Raw genomic sequence first — 17,698 nt, 5'->3', positions numbered from 1 at the left:
GAACCAGGAAACACAGAAGGAAATGGACTCTCCTTCCTTTGATGTTTTTAAGCAGAGTTTGGATGGCCATCTGTCATGGATGCTTTAGTTGAGATTCGTATATTACAGGGGTTTGGACTAGATGACCCTAGGGCCCCTCCCAATTCTGATTCTAAGTTACTGTAGGATTTGGCTTCTGCTACACACAGTGCCTTTACTGCGCTCTTATTAGCCTGAGCTGTTGCTTTAATAAATAAAATAATAATAATAATAATAATAATAATAATAATAACAACAACTTTTATTTATACCCCGCCCTCCCCAGCCAAAGCTGGGCTCAAGGCGGCTAACAATCAAAACAATCCAACATTCTAAAAACCTTTCACTATAAAAATTAATCAAAATCAAATTGATGGCAACCATTAAGCAAGATTCTGTGCAGATTGCCAGAGGAGGGGGTCAGGCTGCGCCCTGACCAAAGGCCTGGTGGAACAGCTCTGTCTTACAGGCCCTGCAGAAAGATGTCAGGTCCCGCAGGGCCCTAGTCTCTTGTGACAGAGCGTTCCACCAGATTGAAGCTGCGGCCGAGAAGGCCCTGGCTCTAGTTGAGGCCAGCCTAACCCCTCTGTGGCCTGGGATCTTCAGGATATTTTTATTTGCAGACCGTAAGTTCTTCTGTGGGACATACCAGGAGAGGCGGTCCCGTAGGTACGAGGGTCCTAGGCCGTAAAATAAATGGGTGTTGTACTTACCTCTCTGCTCTGCTACTTAAGTCGCCCAAGTTTAGGTTTGCCAGCTGCGGCTCCCTGTAGCTTGTGGAGCTCCTTCCCTTCTCAGCCCATTCTAAATTTATATGTGCAGATAGTGACCAAAGTTCAGATTTGAGCCAGAGTGTGCATTTCGACATCCAACCACAAAGGCACTTTTACCATTCTTTAGAAACTCTTGCTCCCTGCCACATCACGATCAGGTTTAAACTAGCTAAGACAAGACCCAGGTCTCCCAAAATTAATTGGGGTTGGGGGGATGGAATTGATCGTTTTTACCTTTGTGGAATTCAGTGACCCTCCCCAGGGTGGATAAGCAGATGCCCCCCTGTCGTTGAACCTTTGGCATGTCAGCGATTAACAGTTCCCAGATCTATTATTAACCAGCTCCTGGTGAATACAGAAAAAGCCATATGGGATCAGACCACCAGTCTGGTTCAGCAGGCAGCAGAGTCCGGAGGCAGCAGCTCTGAAAACGTTGTTCTTTAGCCACACCAAATAAATAAATAGTTACAGGTATACTGCCTCTGAATATGTCAGTTCCATTTATCCATAATAGCCGATAGCTATGGATAGGTATGACTTGGGCAGAGTCCCAAGGGCCAGCTAGAGATGGCTGGACACAATGGGTCAGTGTGTCTTGCTGTTAACCAGAAGGTTGGTGGTTCGAGCCCATCCAGGGACAGCTGTGGGCAGGATTCCTGCATGGCAGGGGGTTGGGCTGGATGACCCCTGGGGTCCCTTCCAACTCTACAATTCTATTATTTGGGCCCTAGGCCTGAGTTTCAGCAACTAACTATAAAATCAGCCTCTAACAGTTAGGGTCCAATTTTCTCTGTCCAGAATTGCTTGATTCTTTTACCAACTGAAGCTCATCTTCCTTCCTTCTTGACAGACAAACGAGGTACCGATGGGAGAATTATTACGGTACATTAGACAAATTCATGCAGGATAAAGCTGTCAGTGGCTACTAATCTTGGTGGCTGGGTTTTAATTCTGCTTCTGAATACTTTTGCTTGTCTGCTTCCAGCGGGAAGGCACTGTGAGAATGGGATGCTGGACCACTGACCTGATGCAGGTGGCTTCTTTTCATTCAGGACAAGCAAAAGGAAGAGAGTCTAACAATGTAAACTTTACCAGATGGGGTTTGTCTATCACGCTGCTGAGGTGGGAGCCAACAGATCAGGCTGGATGTAGGGAAACTTAACGGCGGAGGGTGGTCGTTTCCTCTTTTTATTATTGAAATATACTCTGAGACGAGAGTGGATTTCATGCTCTTTATTCAGCTCATCGTGGTGAGGAGGAATGGAAGTTCCCCCAGAATTTCTGCCTTATACACATTATTTACACAATGGGCTCCACGTGATTGGCTAATTCCGGGATTCTCCTGTAGGCCAATCAGGTTGTGGATTCCCTTCCACCTGGAGCTGGATTGGGTGGCTCCTATGGACCAGTCAGACTGCTGCATTCTGGGATCCTATTGTTCTAGGACCGATCAGACTGCTGCATTCTGAATACTATTGTTCTAGGACCAATCAGACTGCTGCCTTTTGGATCCTATTCAACTCAGTACATAACAATTATCGTTATTATTCTTTATTGATAAATTACAAGCACACAGAGTAAGACAAGAAACAAGAAATAGTACCCAAGTAGAAAACAAAACAGAGAGAAAAAAGATAGTGTACGCTACCAAAAATGGGGGGAATGCTACTGTAGTCAACTAATGTGGCATTTATAGAAATGAATTCCCATACCTGAAAGCTCCTGAGCTTGCTCAGCACAAAGCCTTCAGCAGAGCAAATGTGTAGCTACTGCCACCTCTCCTTTAGTTGCTCTGCTGACGTCATAGCAGCAGCAAAATGCCTCATCCAAGGCCATGGGTGTGTGAGAGGGAAGGGGGTGGGACGCCATAACCCCACACACCATCCATGGGCCTCTTGTAAGAGGCCAAACAGGCCAAATCAAGCCACCGTAAGCGTAAAGCATTTTTTTGGCAGCTCATAGTGTGTTGCAGAGAGTTTGAGGACACTGTGTCCCAGCCAGTGCAGGAGATGAGCTAACTGGCCGGCCAGCAGGAGTCTGGGGCTGTGCCAGGGAGAGGGAATCTGTGGCTGCTTTCACATGTTGCCGGACTCCCAGCTCCTCTGGCTCAGGCCCAGCCAGCATTGCTAGCCACTGGGCTGGCCTTGCAGGCCTCCCCATTTGTCCCACAAAGGCCTGTTTTCCCGAAGTCACACCCAATGCGATGCCAAGTAGAGACACAGCAGCTGGAAACTGGAGTGAACACCTCACGCGCCAGTTCAATCCTGCTTAGGGCAGCATCTCTGCCCCTCCCCATGGGCCAACTTTGACAGGTGGGCAGGAGGACCACTCACCTGACAGGTGTGTGGTCCTCTTGCCTGCAGGGATGGGAGAAAGACCTGGCTCAACAGATTATGGGATTTGTAGTCCAGCAACATTCGGAGATCCATCAGTTCAACGTCCCTGGGTTATGTGACAGTCTCCCTAGAGCAGAGGTAGCATGAAACAGCTTTGTATTCAACAACATTGCCCAAAGGCAATATGGAGGACAGGCAAGCAAATCTGCTCAGCTGCCTTCAATTTGCAACTAGCCTGGCACCCAAGCTACCTGTCCCTGTATGGTAGGTGGCAATATTTTTTAACTAGCTTGCTATGAAGCTAGGGGCTTGCATTTCCATGTTGCTAGCCTTCCAGCAGGCTATTAAATAATTTTGCGGGTTCCTTATGTGGGCTTGTTTAGGATATGTATTTGATGCCATCCACCACTTCCAGCTAAGATGGAGTATAACCACGCCTGTGGCTACTTAGCCTCAAGCGAGAGATTTTGGAGAGGGATGTTGAAAGATTATTAGGCACGTGCCAATGAAGTGGTGCAGATTTCCAAATCAATTTGTCTATTAGAACACACAAACCTCCATATACGTAACAGCTGGCTACTAGCAGGTCAGGAAGGAGGATTCTAAGCCAAGCCTTTTCCCTGACATGCTGATTTTCTACATGCGGGGATTTGGTTTGTCGTCCCATAGTTGAGACCTATAGGCTATACTGAAAAACTCCAACTCATAAGTCGTTTGAAGCCTTTTATTTGTTTTCTTTTTGGACACGTAACATTTTCAGAATATTGTTTTTAACAACCAATTAATCCAACCGGAAGGATCATGCCGATTGCAGCAGCTACCCCAAACAGAGCTATGGAGATGGCTTTTGCAGCTGCTCCTGCAACAAAGGAACAAGGAGTTAGTGTCTACTGAGCTGACTCAGGGCTGCAGAGGTTCTGCCCTAAGAACATAGCAAGTGGTCTTATTATACTTGAAGACAATTTGTTCATCTAGCCTAGTGTTGTCAGGTCTGACTGGCAGCAGCTCATCTTAGGGCAGAGGATCTCTGCAATCATCACCTGCTCTTCAAAGCTTTAAATGGAGACAGAGACCAGAGACTGAACCTGCTTGGGACCACTGAGCATGCAAAGTGTGTTTCTCTACACCACTGAGTTCTATTCTCTCCCCAATGAACTATCATGAAACACAAGCTCTCCAAAGTTTATACGTTACCAATTCCAGGTTGTATTATTAGCATTTACTTTACGTTTGGGGGTGACAACAGTGTCGAGGTTTTTGGAGTGTGTTTTTAATCTGTTTTTGAAGAAGAAGATTTTCAGCATGCCCTGATTTTAAGTCAAGTACCTGCAGACAAGGCTGGTTCAAAATTTCAGCAGCCCATGGGACAAATGCGTGTCACCCGCAGCAGAGCGCTCTAGCTGCCAGCTGGGACGCTTGGTATCTGCCTGAAGATGCCAACCCCCCTCCCCATCCCACCTTCTTCTCTCCACATGGTCTGGATCCTTGATATCTACCCAAAGTTAGCAACCTCCCTCTCCCGCAACACACAGTCCCTGCTGTGATATCTGGAAGACCAGATACTTATTCCTGTCAAAGTGGCATTCCACAGGTTGAGATGATGGTCGAGGCTTTACCTGATGAAGAGCGGCCTGCTATCTGGGATACAGCATGGTGATCCGCAGACCTCTTCCGCTGATATGCTGAAAGACAGGCACACCCCAGTTGTTAGGAAGCAATCAAACATTACACAAGAGGAAAACAATGGAGTTGTCCTACACCCACCACCACAGATGATGTGTGTTAAGTCCACATTACATTCTAGCACATGGGTAGGCAAACTAAGGCCCAGGGGCTGGATCTGGCCCAATCGCCTTCTAAATCCGGCCCGCAGACAGTCCAGGAATCAGCATGATTTTACATGAGTAGAATGTGTCCTTCTATTTAAAATGCACCTCTGGGTTATTTGTGGGGCCTGCCTGGTGTTTTTACATGAGTAGAATGTGTGCTTTTGTTTAAAATGCATCTCTGGGTTATTTGTGGAGCATAGGAATTTGTTCATTTCCCCCCAAAAGATATAGTCCGGCCCCCCACAAGGTCTGAAGGTCAGTGGACCGGCCACCTGCTGAAAAAGTTTGCTGACCCCTGTTCTAGCATAACACTTTGGTGTCCTTAGAAATGGGACCATTATATGACCAGAAGCCATGCTTTCAAGAAGTGGGGAGGCAGAAAGTTTTTCCTGTATCTCTGGGAAGTGAAAACAGCCCTTTTCAAGTCCAGGGCTGCCAAGTCGAATAAAATATGGGGGGCAGGTAGGCCCCACCCCACATAATCACAAGATACAGCACACAATCACCATTTGAATGGCAATCTCCATCCATTTTGGCCCGGCCCTCTCAAATATTATTTGGGGGTGTGCAAAGGTACCTCAGCCCTTAGGAGTTGGCCAAGGGCATCATCAGGTCAAGCATCTTGTTCTCTTTTTCAATTACATTTTATTAACATTTTTAACACGTACAATCAAAACAATTTCGACTTCTTTTTGTCAACTTCCCACTCTGTTTTCCACAGAGTTGTTGCTTTTCCTCTTCTGCCGCACCCTTCTGTCTATTATATCATAACCACAGTATTATAATACAGTGGTACCTCGGGTTAAGTACTTAATTCGTTCCAGAGGTCCGTTCTTAACCTGAAACTGTTCTTAACCTGAAGCACCACTTTAGCTAATGGGGCCTCCTGCTGCCGTCGGAGCATGATTTCTGTTCTTATCCTGAAGCAAAGTTCTTAACCTGAAGCACTATTTCTGGGTCAGCGGAATCTGTAACCTGAAGCGTATGTAACCCAAGGTACCACTGTACTGTGAGTTCATCATACCATATACCGAGCATCCTGTTCTCAGAGGCCACCCAAGATGTCCACAGGAAGCCCCCAAAGCACAGGAACATTCTCCCCAACTGCAATTCCCAGCAACAGGTTTTCAGAGTTTTTGAGTCGCTCTGACAGTGGAGACCAAACACAGCCATTGTGGCAAACGTACAGACACATCCCTCCCGTAATTTGCATTCGCTGGGATGTCACCAAGGTTCTTGCATTACAAGGGAGAAAAACTTCTCCCGGCCAGGAAGGACACGCCAACAGTGTGAGTGACCGGCTTACCTTTGGCTTCAAGAGCGTAGGGTTGAGGTGTCACCTGCCCCCCCTGCAGTTGGCGGGCCCACACCCGGAGCACCTCGTTGAGGGGGTAGCGGCAGCGCAGGGTCAGCCTGGAGAGAAAAGCCAGACCTGTACTCTTACACAAGCCATTCCAGCACCACCACCAGAAGAAGAAAAGGACATCATCTCTTCTGGAACATTTTAACCACAGAGCTGCCTCACCTGTACTGGGAGTCCCTGGTTATAACTGGACTTGCTTCCGGAATCAACTCTCTCCTGAAGGTCACTTCGTTCTCGTACACCAAGTAGTTACCGTCAAACTGAAGGGCAGAGAAGAAATTCAGTGCAGGGGGGGGGGGCTCCATAGTTGGGGAACCCTGAGTTGCAGAATTGTCTCCCTTACAGAGGTGTGTCTGGCCCGTTCATTATGTTGTTTCTATCTGAAGACGCACCTCTTTACACCCTGGTCTCTTGACTGTAGGTAGTTTTATTACTGTTGTTGAACTCATAAGCCACCTTTCTGCCAGCCAAGGCGATTTACACTAAAACCACTCAATAAAACGAAGAATAACCACTCAATAAAATTAAGTCCTCCCAGGCCAAATGGGAGTCAAGGGTATGTGTTTCCCTTGGCCTGTGGCTCCTTTGCTTCTGCCTTTAGCAGGTCTTTAGCAGCCCCAAGGAAGGTGCTAGAGGAGCTGCCCCAACATTGGTGGTGGTGGTGATTAATAATACTGTTAAAACTATTAGTACTAAATAGTATTATTACTAAATACTATTTTGCTACTTAATTTTTTTACTCGCCCTCCACCAAGGGGTCCCAGGGCAGGTTACAAATTTACAATTAAAAGCAGTTTACACTGATTACAGTGACAGGAATAGGGTGGGAATCTTGAAAACAAGTGTTTCAAATGTCTCCGGCCCAAGTAAAGAAGTGTGTCTTCAGCATTTGCCCAAAGCTGTAGAATTTTGTCAGGAGCTGGTGGTTTGTGCGCTCCTTGTCCTGGGAGCTACCTACCCTCCTTGTGGTGCCACAAGAAGCCACTGGGAAAGAGAAGAGGGCCTTGGACTCATCAGCAGCCACTGGCCCACAATTCTTGTCCCGTAGGTGGGTTTTCCTGGGGTCCAAATCCGGCTTCGTGTCCAGGCCGAGGACAGTGGCCATTATGGTTCCATTGGGGAGACACACTGCAGGAAGAAAGAAAAAAACACAGCAAGCTGACTTTTACTGAATCAGACCATTAGGTCCATCTGACTTAGCATTGTCAACACTGACCCTCACGCCTCAGACAGGGTCCTAGAGTCCTCCTGTCTCCTTCCCAAAGGCTAGTTAGCACTTGCCCAGCTTTGGTATGGAGGGAGAAGGGCTCTAGTACCCTGCCAGAGCCTTGTGCCTCCTTCCCAAAGCCGGACACCTCCTTTACCTGGCTTTGGGAAGGTGGTATGAGGACTGGCCTCACACAGGGCACCATTTTACCAGGCATGGGTGTAGCCATAATTTTTGTTAGGCGGGGTCAGCCAAAGCTGTTTTTGGGAACATTATGAGGGGCAGAACCCTGCTCCCTGCCCCTGCTGTAGACAGAGCAGATACTCTACCAAGCCAAGGTCCGTCTCCAAAATTATTGCTCATCACTTTCTAAAAGAAATCTCTCCACTTTTGCCCCTGGCCCTGCCTGCTACAAGCCCACCCTGCTTCCATCAGGGAATGTGGGCCTTGGGTTGAAATAGGTTGCCAAACAAGTCTTACTCCACACAAAACGGAACCGCCATGCCAAATTCCTTACCAAGCAGTTTTCCGGTGGGGAAAATACAGCCAACGGGGAATGCTACCAGTGTCGCTGACGTCTTGTTGTCCCTCAGGGTGAAGTCAAGTCGGGCAGTTAGTCCTTGGAGGGAGATATCCTGCGGCAACACACACCAACTCACGTCACACATATCTGATCGGGTCGGCTCCCACGTCAACTCAAGGCCAAAAGTGGTGGCAGCAGCCTTCCCCAACTCAGGCCTACCTCATACACCAAGCCAGCTGCCAAAAAGGGGACCGAGAGGTAGTAGTAGCTGCCGTCATCCTGCACAGTGTAGTTCTGCGATGCGGCCAATTCATTTGTCAGCTGCAAATTCCCCACGTAGGGGACCCAGTAGCGGTCCAAGTTTCCGTGGGTCATTACCAGTCCAATCCTCCCCGTCTCACAGAAGCCCTCGAAGGTCGGAAGAACTGAAGGATGGTAGGTGAGGAAGAGGGCGTCAACAAATATATCTTGTTGCGTATACAGAAGATGTTACAAGGCACAGCCTCTCTCAAAACACAGTTTTGCAATGACTGAGATTTACTTGCAAGAGAGGCCATCTTCTCCACAGAGATTCCAGACTTAGTTGAATACACTTCATTAGGAATCTTTGTGGTCTCTTTCAGTGATAGGCAACGTGGACACCCTCAGGATGCTGTCAACGCCAGCTCCTGTGGTTCCTGATCATGGTTCATGCCGGCCAAAGAGTGTCCAAAATCTAGAGAGCACCATGTTGGGTATCTCTAATCTATTATAATGCTTGCAATTATGTTGTGCATTTTTGGGCACACCTGCATGAAATAACTTAAGAGCAGTTCTGCAAGGTGAGGAGGCCAGAGGCCCCCATTCTTAATTCAAGGACTTAAAACATACAGATGATAAGCACAAACTTAAAAGCAAAAGGGTTTCATATGAGGGAACAAGGCTGTCACTATACATTTAAAGGCTCCCTGATAGAATCCTGGGAACTGTAGTTCATTAAGGGTGCTGGGAAGGGTTAGCTACAATTCCAAAGACTTTTTGGGAGGAAAACACATGCTTGAAATGTGCTTCAGACATATGGTGCATACGCAGGCCAAATCTTTCCAAACTATTGCTTACTTCTAAGAATATCTGTACAGATGTAATTTACACTTGATAGGCAATTGTACAGTGGTACCTCGGGTTACATATGCTTCAGGTTACAGACTCCGCTAACCCAGAAATAGTGCTTCAGGTTAAGAACTTTGCTTCAGGATGAGAACAGAAATCGTGCTCTGGCGGCACGGCAGCAGCAGGAGGCCCCATTAGCTAAAGTGCTGCTTCAGATAAAGAACAGTTTCAGGTTAAGTACGGACCTCTGGAACGAATCAAGTACTTAACCCGAGGTACCACTATACTGGATTGACTGAGCAACACTGCATTCCTTCCCATGTATATATTTTAAACTTCTTTGAAAGACAGAAAATCAAAGCCGCTCCCTCTGCTCCAGCAGACTCACCAACATCAGGGACGTCACATTCAATTACCCCAAGGTAGGTGAAAGGCTTGCCCTTTGGGTTCAGGTTGAAGATGTATTCTAGCCGCAGGGTGTATCTTCTGATGTTGTCATACAGGTACTGGTGAAGAGAAGGGCCCGTTCATGGCACAATGAAAGCTGGAAGCCCCTCCACCCCAAAAGTTACAAATTCGAATCTCGCATCATTCTCTCAATCCAGCTTGTTATCAGCATGACACTATTTTTTTTTTAATGTGATGCACTCTACATGGGACCACCTTCGAAGGGCATTCTGAAACTTCAGGTGGTACAGCCAAAATATTAACCGGGACTGGTTTTATAGGGAGCACAGTTGTACCTCGGAAGTCGAACAGAATCCGTTCCGGAAGTCCGTTCGACTTCCAAAGCGCAGCCTTCGATTGGCTGCAGGAAGTTCTTGCAGCCAATTGGAAGCCCTGTCGGACATTCAGCTTCCAAAAGAACGTTCAAAAACCGGAACAATCACTTCCGGTTTTCGATTGTTTGGGAGGCAGAATGTTCAACTCCCAAGGCGTTCGGGAGCCGAGGTACGACTTGCTTGCTACAGTAGCCTCTCTGACTACTGGCCGGTTCCCAGGCACGATTCAGAGTATGGGTTGTGAGCTGTACAAACACAATTTGAGAACAGGTTATTCGAAAGACCGTGTTCTCCCATAGGAGCCTGCCTGGGTTTAAGCTGCTTGGGAGAAGGCCATCTTTTAAATAAATAATAATATTGCCTCTCCCACCAACATCTGAGGCTCATTTGGCAGGAACTCAAGAGAGGACGGGATGCGGGTAGCGCTGTGGGTTAAACCACAGAGCCTAGGACTTGCCGATCAGAAGGTTGGCGGTTCGAATCCCCGCAACGGGGTGAGCTCCTGTTGCTCGGTCCCTACTCCTGCCAACCTAGCAGTTCGAAAGCACGTCAAAGTGCAAGTAGATAAATAGGTACCGCTCTGGCGGGAAGGTAAATGGCGTTTCCGTGCTCTGGTTCGCCAGAAGCGGCTTAGTCATGCTGGCCACATGACCCGGAAGCTGTACGCCAGCTCCCTCGGCCGATAAAGCGAGATGAGCACCGCAACCCCAGAGTCAGCCACGACTGGACCTAATGGGCAGGGGTCCCTTTACCTTTACCAAGAGGACCCTCTCAGTGGCTATTCTAGGGCTCCGAAACTCCTTGCCATGGAGAGGCTTTGCCAGCTCAGTCATAGGAAGTTGCCTTATACTGAGTCACACCATGGTTCCATCCAGCTCAATACTGTCTACACAGTAGCTCTCAAGGGTTTCAGGGAGGGCCCTACCTGGAGATGCCAGGATTCGAACCAGAGACCTTCTGCATGACAAACAGTAACTCTGCTACTGACTTAAGGCCTTTCCCCATGTCTTCTGCTACCAGGCAAATACATGTTTGTTTAAACCGGTCATGGCCCACAAGCCAACTTGTAAATAATATAGTTGGTTTAACTTCTTTTTAAAAATAGTGTTTTACCTGCTATGGTTATGGATAGCCAAATTACAATTGGGAAGGTCTCTTGTTTGCTTGTGCGATGGAGAAGTAAGAAATGTAAGATATTCTAGAAAAGGGGTGGGAATCTCAGGTCCCCAAGGGCCGAACGTGGCCCTCAGCAATCCTCATGCCACATCCTTCACAGGCCTTATACCCCAAGCACTTTTGTCTGGCTGGAATATCCCATACTTAAATTCTGCTTTCCTGGATAGAGGACAGGTGGGGGTAGTAGAAACTAAGCTGCTGTACCAAGGCAAAGTTTACCTTCATCGAGATTGCTCAGAAGGAGAATGCTAAAGGGCAAGAGCCCAGAGTAAATGCAAACAGGTCCTTGACTACCTTCCCTGAATGGAAGAACTTCTACACCTTGCCTCAAAAGCTCAGCAAACGCACACATTCTAGTCTTTCTCTTTCACAAGACTGTAATTTCCCTGCTCAAGATCTACTTTGCAGCAATGAGGACTAGTCTCTTATCATGGCCTCTGAAAACTATACTCTGCATACACACACACACCTGGCTGCCTGTGCAACAGAAACAATCCTTCAAAGCTGACCGCAAGTTAGGCCCCTACCTCCTGCTCCACCAGGGGGTCAGTGAAAGGAACCTGCAGGATGAAGACCCTCGTGTTGTTGGGGTTGTGGGCTTCGCCCAGGCCGAAACCACGCCCTTTGAGCTCTGCGGGCGTTAAGGGCTTGCCGCCAACCGCGATGGTAACCAGCTCCAAGTCTGGGAGGAAGTTGCCTAGGCTGATGTCAAAGTAACCTCTCTCAGCGACTGTGTCTGGAAGAGAGATGGTGCATTGGGTAGTAGATGGCGTCAGCCGAGGCGGAGACAAAAGCAGCATTCGAAACTCCCATTGTCCGGCGCATTTTGTGACAGGGAATCTCATTAGTGCGAGCAGTTTCTAAGCTCTAGGCGCAGTGCTGCGCCCAAGATTTCAGATTAAAACTGCAGAGTGGAAGGAAAGGGGGAGATTTTCCTGCCTCCCCACTTCCAACTACTTTCTGAAAACTGGAGAAGAGACCTCCTTAAGAATATTAGGGGAGTGGGCAGGGAAAGGACTAGACCATGTGAAAAATGAACACAATGTTTAGCTGCAGTTCATTCATTTTCAGCATTGTATTCTTGTTATAAAAAAAGTGTGCCTGACATTCCATTGTTGCACCTATAACCTAGCTTTAAGGTGCCACTTAGCTCCTAGCTTTCATATCTCAGTTTCTAACACTGGGAAAAATTGTCCCCCACAGCTCCACTTCCCAAGAGAAAAAGTTTGCAAGGGCTTATGACCAACGGTAGCCCACATGGTTCCTTCAGATGTGTTTAACTCCCATCAGCATGGCCAGTCCTCAGAGTCAATAGGAGCTGAAGTCAGGATGGGCGCCATGTTGGCTGGGAATATTCTAGAAACCTTGCCAAGGCCCATTCAATGTTCACTGTTCCCCCCTGTGTACATATTGTGGGGGAGGAGAGCTGTAAAAGAAAGAAAGAAAGAAAGAAAGAAAGAAAGAAAGAAAGAAAGAAAAGCATCTGGCAACCAATGCGCCCCTTTGGTTTCAGATAGTACAGTGGTACCTCAGGTTACAAACACCTCAGGGTTACAGACTCCGCTAACCCAGAAGTAGTACCTCAGGTTAAGAACTTTACCTCAGGATGAGAACAGAAATTGTGCAGTGGCAATGGGAGGCCCCATTAGCTAAAGTGGTACCTCAGGTTAAGAACAGACCTCCAGAACGAATTAAGTTTGTAACCAGAGGTACCACTGTACAGGGGTACAAGAGTCTAAAAAGCCCGGTATGCAAATTTTCACAGCCCTCTAGCAGCTATGGGGGCTCATTTACCAGAAGTATTTAGTGTTAACTCTGGAAATGTATACTACTCAATTCTGACCAAACTAAGCCTCCTAGAGCAAAATATATGTCAGGTGGTGTGCTAGTTGTGAAATATACTGGCATTATTTTCAGTTCTCCTACCCTACCAATAGGGTTGTATCCACTTAAACTAGTGTTTGTTGCCCCACTGGAATTAATGGACCTATTTGAGCCACAGCCATTCATTTCAATGGGCCTACTCTGAGTAGGGCTAACATTGACTACAACCCCACAGGGTTTCATACCATGGCATATAAACATCATGTCTGCCCTCAGGCTTTTGCAGGTGCCAACAACATGGGCTCGAGTATAACCTCCCCGGCGCTGTCATGCGTGCGGATCATCACGAATGCACAATAAAAAGGACATCTAGAGGGGACCTCTAAAACTGCATTGAGTATGGAAGAATTACCAACAATCGAAGAATGGAGGATGAAGTTAATGGACTATGCAGAATTAGATAAAATAACAGAAAGGATTCGAAACTGGCGGGACCAGAAATTCACGGAAGACTGCAGTAAATTTACGGACTATTTGAAAAGTATTTGTGAAGATCAGGCGACGTTTGTAGGTTTGCAAGAAGTTTTGTGAGGAGTATTATTGGAATTATTACAAAAATGGATAAAGGGGAGGATGATTTGTTAAGAGACTTAAAGGTAATATAAAATTGAGAAATGCAGAAGTGATTACAATGGTGGATTTTTAGAGGTGCTGATGAAAGTCTAAAAAGATTGTATAAGTGATAAAGTTGTGTGGCACATTTTATAATTTATATGTTAAAATCAATAAAAATTGTATTAAAAAATAAAATAAAAGTGCACTGAGTATGGAGCGGTGCATTCATTTTATGTGGTGCTAAGGCATTGGTGCATTGGCTAAGGCAATGTTCAGGTTGCTAGGACGCAAATAGGATTTCAGATGTGAACGCGATTTCTCTTGCCTAGACAGGGGCGCATTTCAAGCTCCGAGAGGAAGGAAGAACAAGGCCTGAGCTTACTGTCAGTCAGCACAGGTGCATGAGGAGCAAACGGTGTGCGGATGGCCTTGAAGCTGCGGTGGCGTGTCCGGTCACTCTCGTCTCCCTGCCACCTGCGGTCTAACAGCAGCTTTATGCTGTAGGTGGTGCCGTAGTGGTTGTCGATCACGTCGCTCTGGAAGGAAAAAGTGGGAGGAGGAATGTTAAAAATGTCTCCTGCTAGAGAAGATGCTGCTGCTGCTGCCAGTCAGTGGGAACAATACTAAGCTAGATGGAGCCTGGTAGCAGCTCTGTATAAGAAGCAACGCTTTAGAAGCAACCCTAGTGGAAGGCAGGCAGGAAGGCGGTGCAGAGAGCCCCCCCAAGATGGCTGGGCACAGATTGGTTTTAGTGTTGGGAGACCTTCGAAGAATGGCAGATGAAAGTTATTGACTATATGGAATCGGCAGAAATGACTGGCAGAATCAGAGACCAGGGAGAAGAGACGGTGAAGGAAGATTGGAGGAAGTTTAAAGACTATTTACAGAAACATTATAAGATAATGAATGTTTGATGACACCAGATCGAATGTAAAAGGTTATTAGTAAAAAAAAATTTAAAGATTAAGAAAGATTAATATTTTATGATATACGGAAATGCAATTATAGTAAGATATTAAAATTATGATGAAATTAAATTAAGACAGAGGGAAGGAATTTGCTGATAGAATATAAGATCTGGAATACAGAGAAGGAAGGTCTGGGAGGTTGGTGACACAAGTTAACGCCAAGATTATAATGAGATAAAAACTGTTTTTATTTTTTTCTTTTACATGTTGTTGCTGTTTTGTGTTTATATGTTATGTTATTGTATTTTTCTGTTATATGTTGTATTGTGTTTTTCTTTTTGTTATGTTATACTTATTGTAAAACCCAATAAAATATCTTTTTTTAAAAAAATAGTGTTGGGAGACCTTCATATCCCACACCGCTGCAACAGCCTGCCAGCTAAATTCAAGAAACTGCTGGTTCCTGGAAAAATTCAACACATTCTCTGCACTGGAAACCTCTGCCCAAAGGAGAGCTATGACTACCTCAAGACCTTGGCTGGTGATGTTCATGTCGTTAGAGGGGATTTTGATGAGAACTTGAATTATCCTGAACAGAAAGTTGTACCTGTCGGACAGTTTAAGATTGGACTGATCCATGGCCATCAAGTTATTCCATGGGGTGACGTGGCCAGCCTGGCCTTACTTCAAAGGCAGTTTGACGTGGACATCCTAATTTCAGGGCACACACACAAATTTGAAGCATTTGAACATGAAAATAAGTTCTATATCAACCCTGGATCAGCAACAGGAGCCTACAGTGCTTTGGAAAACAACATCATTCCTTCATTTGTGCTGATGGACATCCAAGCTTCCACCGTTGTTACTTACGTTTATCAGCTGATTGGTGATGACGTGAAAGTAGAAAGGATTGAATACAAGAAATCTTAAAGCAAAAAAAAGGGGGGGGGAGAAGCAAGCCTAGCATTAATCCCCCCACCCCAGAGTCTATTAACCTCCCCACTCACCATCTGCAGATAGACTTTCAAAATGCTGCAGGGACAGATTGCTGCCAGACATTAGGATAAACATTTTAACAGCGAGAGAAAGTTTAAGGAATGGCGTAAGAGCAAAAAGAAGTCTTCCTTGGAGGGCAGCCAGAGTGCCTTCATTGGAAGAATATTAGCTAGGGCTGTGTCAATAATAAAAATTCTCCAATTTCTCAAAAAGTTATTTCTTCTGCAAAAGGGGAGATGCCAGGGATTGAACCTGCAACCTTCAGATACTCTAACACTGAGCTGTAGCTCTTTCCAAAACAGCAGATACTGACCTCCATGAGACCTCCTGGGGCCCCAATGGGCACTGTGATGCTGAAGAATTTGGTGTCTGCCAGGAAGCTGTATCCATTTGTCAGGATGGTGGCTGCGTCAATCACACGCCCATCCAAGCCCATCTCAACAGCTTCATCTCTATACAGATGCGGGAATCTCACTAGGGACGGCAAGATCCGGGGGGTCCCCCACCTTAAGGTGGTGGTGGTGAAAATAGGGAGATCTGCAAGAGACAGAGATTCCCCTTGTTATTGGCACTGCATCACATCATGAAGGGTTCGCCAAAGACGTGAGCCAAATTTGAAAGGTGGGAGAGACCTCGCAATTACCTGGTGTCACAATGGGGTCAGTTGATTGGACGCTTTGAAGCCCCCAAAATTGGGACTTCAAAGCACCCCACAGGGCTTCCAAAGAGCCCTGCATGATGCTTTAAAGAAGGTTTCCCGAACTCAGGTCTCTGGCTGTTTTTGGACTACAGTTCCCATCATTCCTGACTACTGGTCCTGCTAGCTAGGGATGATGGGAGTTGTAGTCCAAAAACAGCTGGAGACCTGAGTTTGGGAAACACTGTCTGAGCCTGCTTTCTTCAGATCATCTGCTGTGCAGAGCGAGTTTGCCTTGAGGGAAATTGCCAGCATGGCCAGTCCTCCAGGCTGTGTGATCTTGTGGGGAATTTGCTCACACAGCTCGGCCAACAGGCTTCGGCTCTAACATCCAAACGGATTTCACTGTCCCCGTGTCCATTGCACTCAGATTTTGATGCCACTGCAGACAAAGCACATAGTCACAGCAAAATGAGAATCTTCAGCAGCATGTAAAGCAGAGGTAAACGCCCCAGAATCGATGCCAGACATTAAGTCTATTGAAAAAGAGTGCCGTCATTTCCAATCCATTAAATCAGATCTGGGCAACTTCTTTCAGCCCAAGGGCCACATTCCCTTATGTATAGCCTTCTGGGGGCCACGGGGGGGGGGGGGCAGAGACAGGACTAGGAGGAGCAGCAGGTATAACTGTTTCTTGCCACACACACATGTTGTGTATTGAGTCAAAGGATTTTATATCTGTATTATTATTGTCTATATTTGCATTAGGGTAAAGTAACTGCCTTTTGGTTTCAGGGGGTACAGCTACTATTGGTTCATTTAAACTGCTGTATTTGGATCCTCAGTCTTGTTTGCTGTAATAAAGAAGTGTTACTAGAGAACTGTCTCCAGCAGGTTATGTCAAGAGAGCTGAAATCACAAACCCCACGTCACAACAACTGGCGACGAGGATGGGATCCGGAATGCTGAGGAGCGGTTAAACGCAGCCCTGCCTCAGAGTCCGGATTGCAGCTAAGAACAAGACTCACTGGCCAGCTGAGAAGACGACCCTGCCACAGGACAATGGAGAGTCCAAGGGTATTGGAGCCCTTCCAGCCATCAGAGCCCCACACGTGGGAAGACTACGTCGAACGCTTCGAGTTCTTCGCAGTGGCTCAAGGGATCACCGATGCCAGCAAAAGAAGGGCCACATTCCTGAGCTACTGTGGGCCTGAGACCTTCAAGCTGGCCAAGGCATTGCTTGCTCCAGCGAAGCTAAGTGAGACATCTCTCAAAGATATTCTTGCCTGCCTAACAAGCCATTTGGCGCCTACTGAGACCAAGATGGCCCGGCGGATGGAGTTTCATGAGAGGCAGCAGCGTGCTGGGGAGTCTGTATCTGCATTTCTAGCTGAACTGCGGAAGCTCGCTCAGCACTGCGACTTCCAAAATCTGGAAGAGACTCTCCTGGATCGGTTTATCGGTGGTCTGAGCAGCAAGAAAGCCAGAAGACGCATCGTGGCTAAAGAAGAGGTTACCCTTGCTTCAGCCTTGAAGGAGGCCACCGCCACGGAGAATTATGAAAGAGAGGAGCTTGATGCCAGTCGCAAGGCCCCTAAGCCACAGATAGAAGTTGCGCATGC

The 17,698-nt window shown here is 46.8% G+C and overlaps 4 protein-coding genes across 7 annotated transcripts in view; 2 read left to right on the top strand and 2 right to left on the bottom strand.

Moving 5' to 3' along the window:
- The window catches only part of PFAS (phosphoribosylformylglycinamidine synthase), a 50,067-nt gene extending 49,038 nt beyond the window's left edge, over window positions 1–1,029 (bottom strand). Inside the window, exon 1 of the mRNA XM_083410043.1 lies at window positions 732–1,029. The gene's annotated coding sequence lies outside the window, so the exon portion shown is untranslated. The remainder of the gene's footprint in view (window positions 1–731) is intronic.
- The window catches only part of LOC310663057 (G-protein coupled receptor 4-like), a 303,619-nt gene that overhangs the window by 160,776 nt on the left and 125,145 nt on the right, over window positions 1–17,698 (top strand). The window lies entirely within an intron of this gene.
- LOC310663288 (uncharacterized protein) overlaps window positions 3,838–17,698 on the bottom strand; it is a 31,987-nt gene continuing 18,126 nt past the window's right edge. For all 4 annotated transcript variants that reach the window (XM_083410925.1, XM_083410924.1, XM_083410927.1 and 1 more), the window contains 11 exons: window positions 15,753–15,976; window positions 13,918–14,071; window positions 11,624–11,832; window positions 9,527–9,644; window positions 8,269–8,474; window positions 8,044–8,161; window positions 7,278–7,447; window positions 6,482–6,579; window positions 6,263–6,369; window positions 4,744–4,809; window positions 3,838–3,986 (listed from right to left, as the gene is read on the bottom strand). In XM_083410925.1, the coding sequence (XP_083267051.1) occupies window positions 3,898–3,986; window positions 4,744–4,809; window positions 6,263–6,369; window positions 6,482–6,579; window positions 7,278–7,447; window positions 8,044–8,161; window positions 8,269–8,474; window positions 9,527–9,644; window positions 11,624–11,832; window positions 13,918–14,071; window positions 15,753–15,976 (1,559 nt within the window). In that variant the 3' untranslated portion in view covers window positions 3,838–3,897. The remainder of the gene's footprint in view (window positions 3,987–4,743; window positions 4,810–6,262; window positions 6,370–6,481; window positions 6,580–7,277; window positions 7,448–8,043; window positions 8,162–8,268; window positions 8,475–9,526; window positions 9,645–11,623; window positions 11,833–13,917; window positions 14,072–15,752; window positions 15,977–17,698) is intronic.
- Window positions 14,168–15,384, top strand: LOC310662624 (vacuolar protein sorting-associated protein 29-like; the record flags this gene model as incomplete). Its single annotated transcript, XM_083409569.1, has 2 exons — window positions 14,168–14,177; window positions 14,838–15,384. The coding sequence occupies 2 exons, from the start codon at window positions 14,168–14,170 to the stop codon at window positions 15,371–15,373; spliced, it is 546 nt and encodes a 181-aa protein (XP_083265695.1). The 3' UTR covers window positions 15,374–15,384.

Source organism: Podarcis tiliguerta, assembly GCF_965153285.1.
Source record: "Podarcis tiliguerta genome assembly, chromosome: 13".
NCBI lineage: Eukaryota > Metazoa > Chordata > Lepidosauria > Squamata > Lacertidae > Podarcis > Podarcis tiliguerta.
The sequence above is the reverse complement of the archived record's forward strand: the minus strand, read 5'-3'. Positions and strand labels throughout refer to the sequence as shown.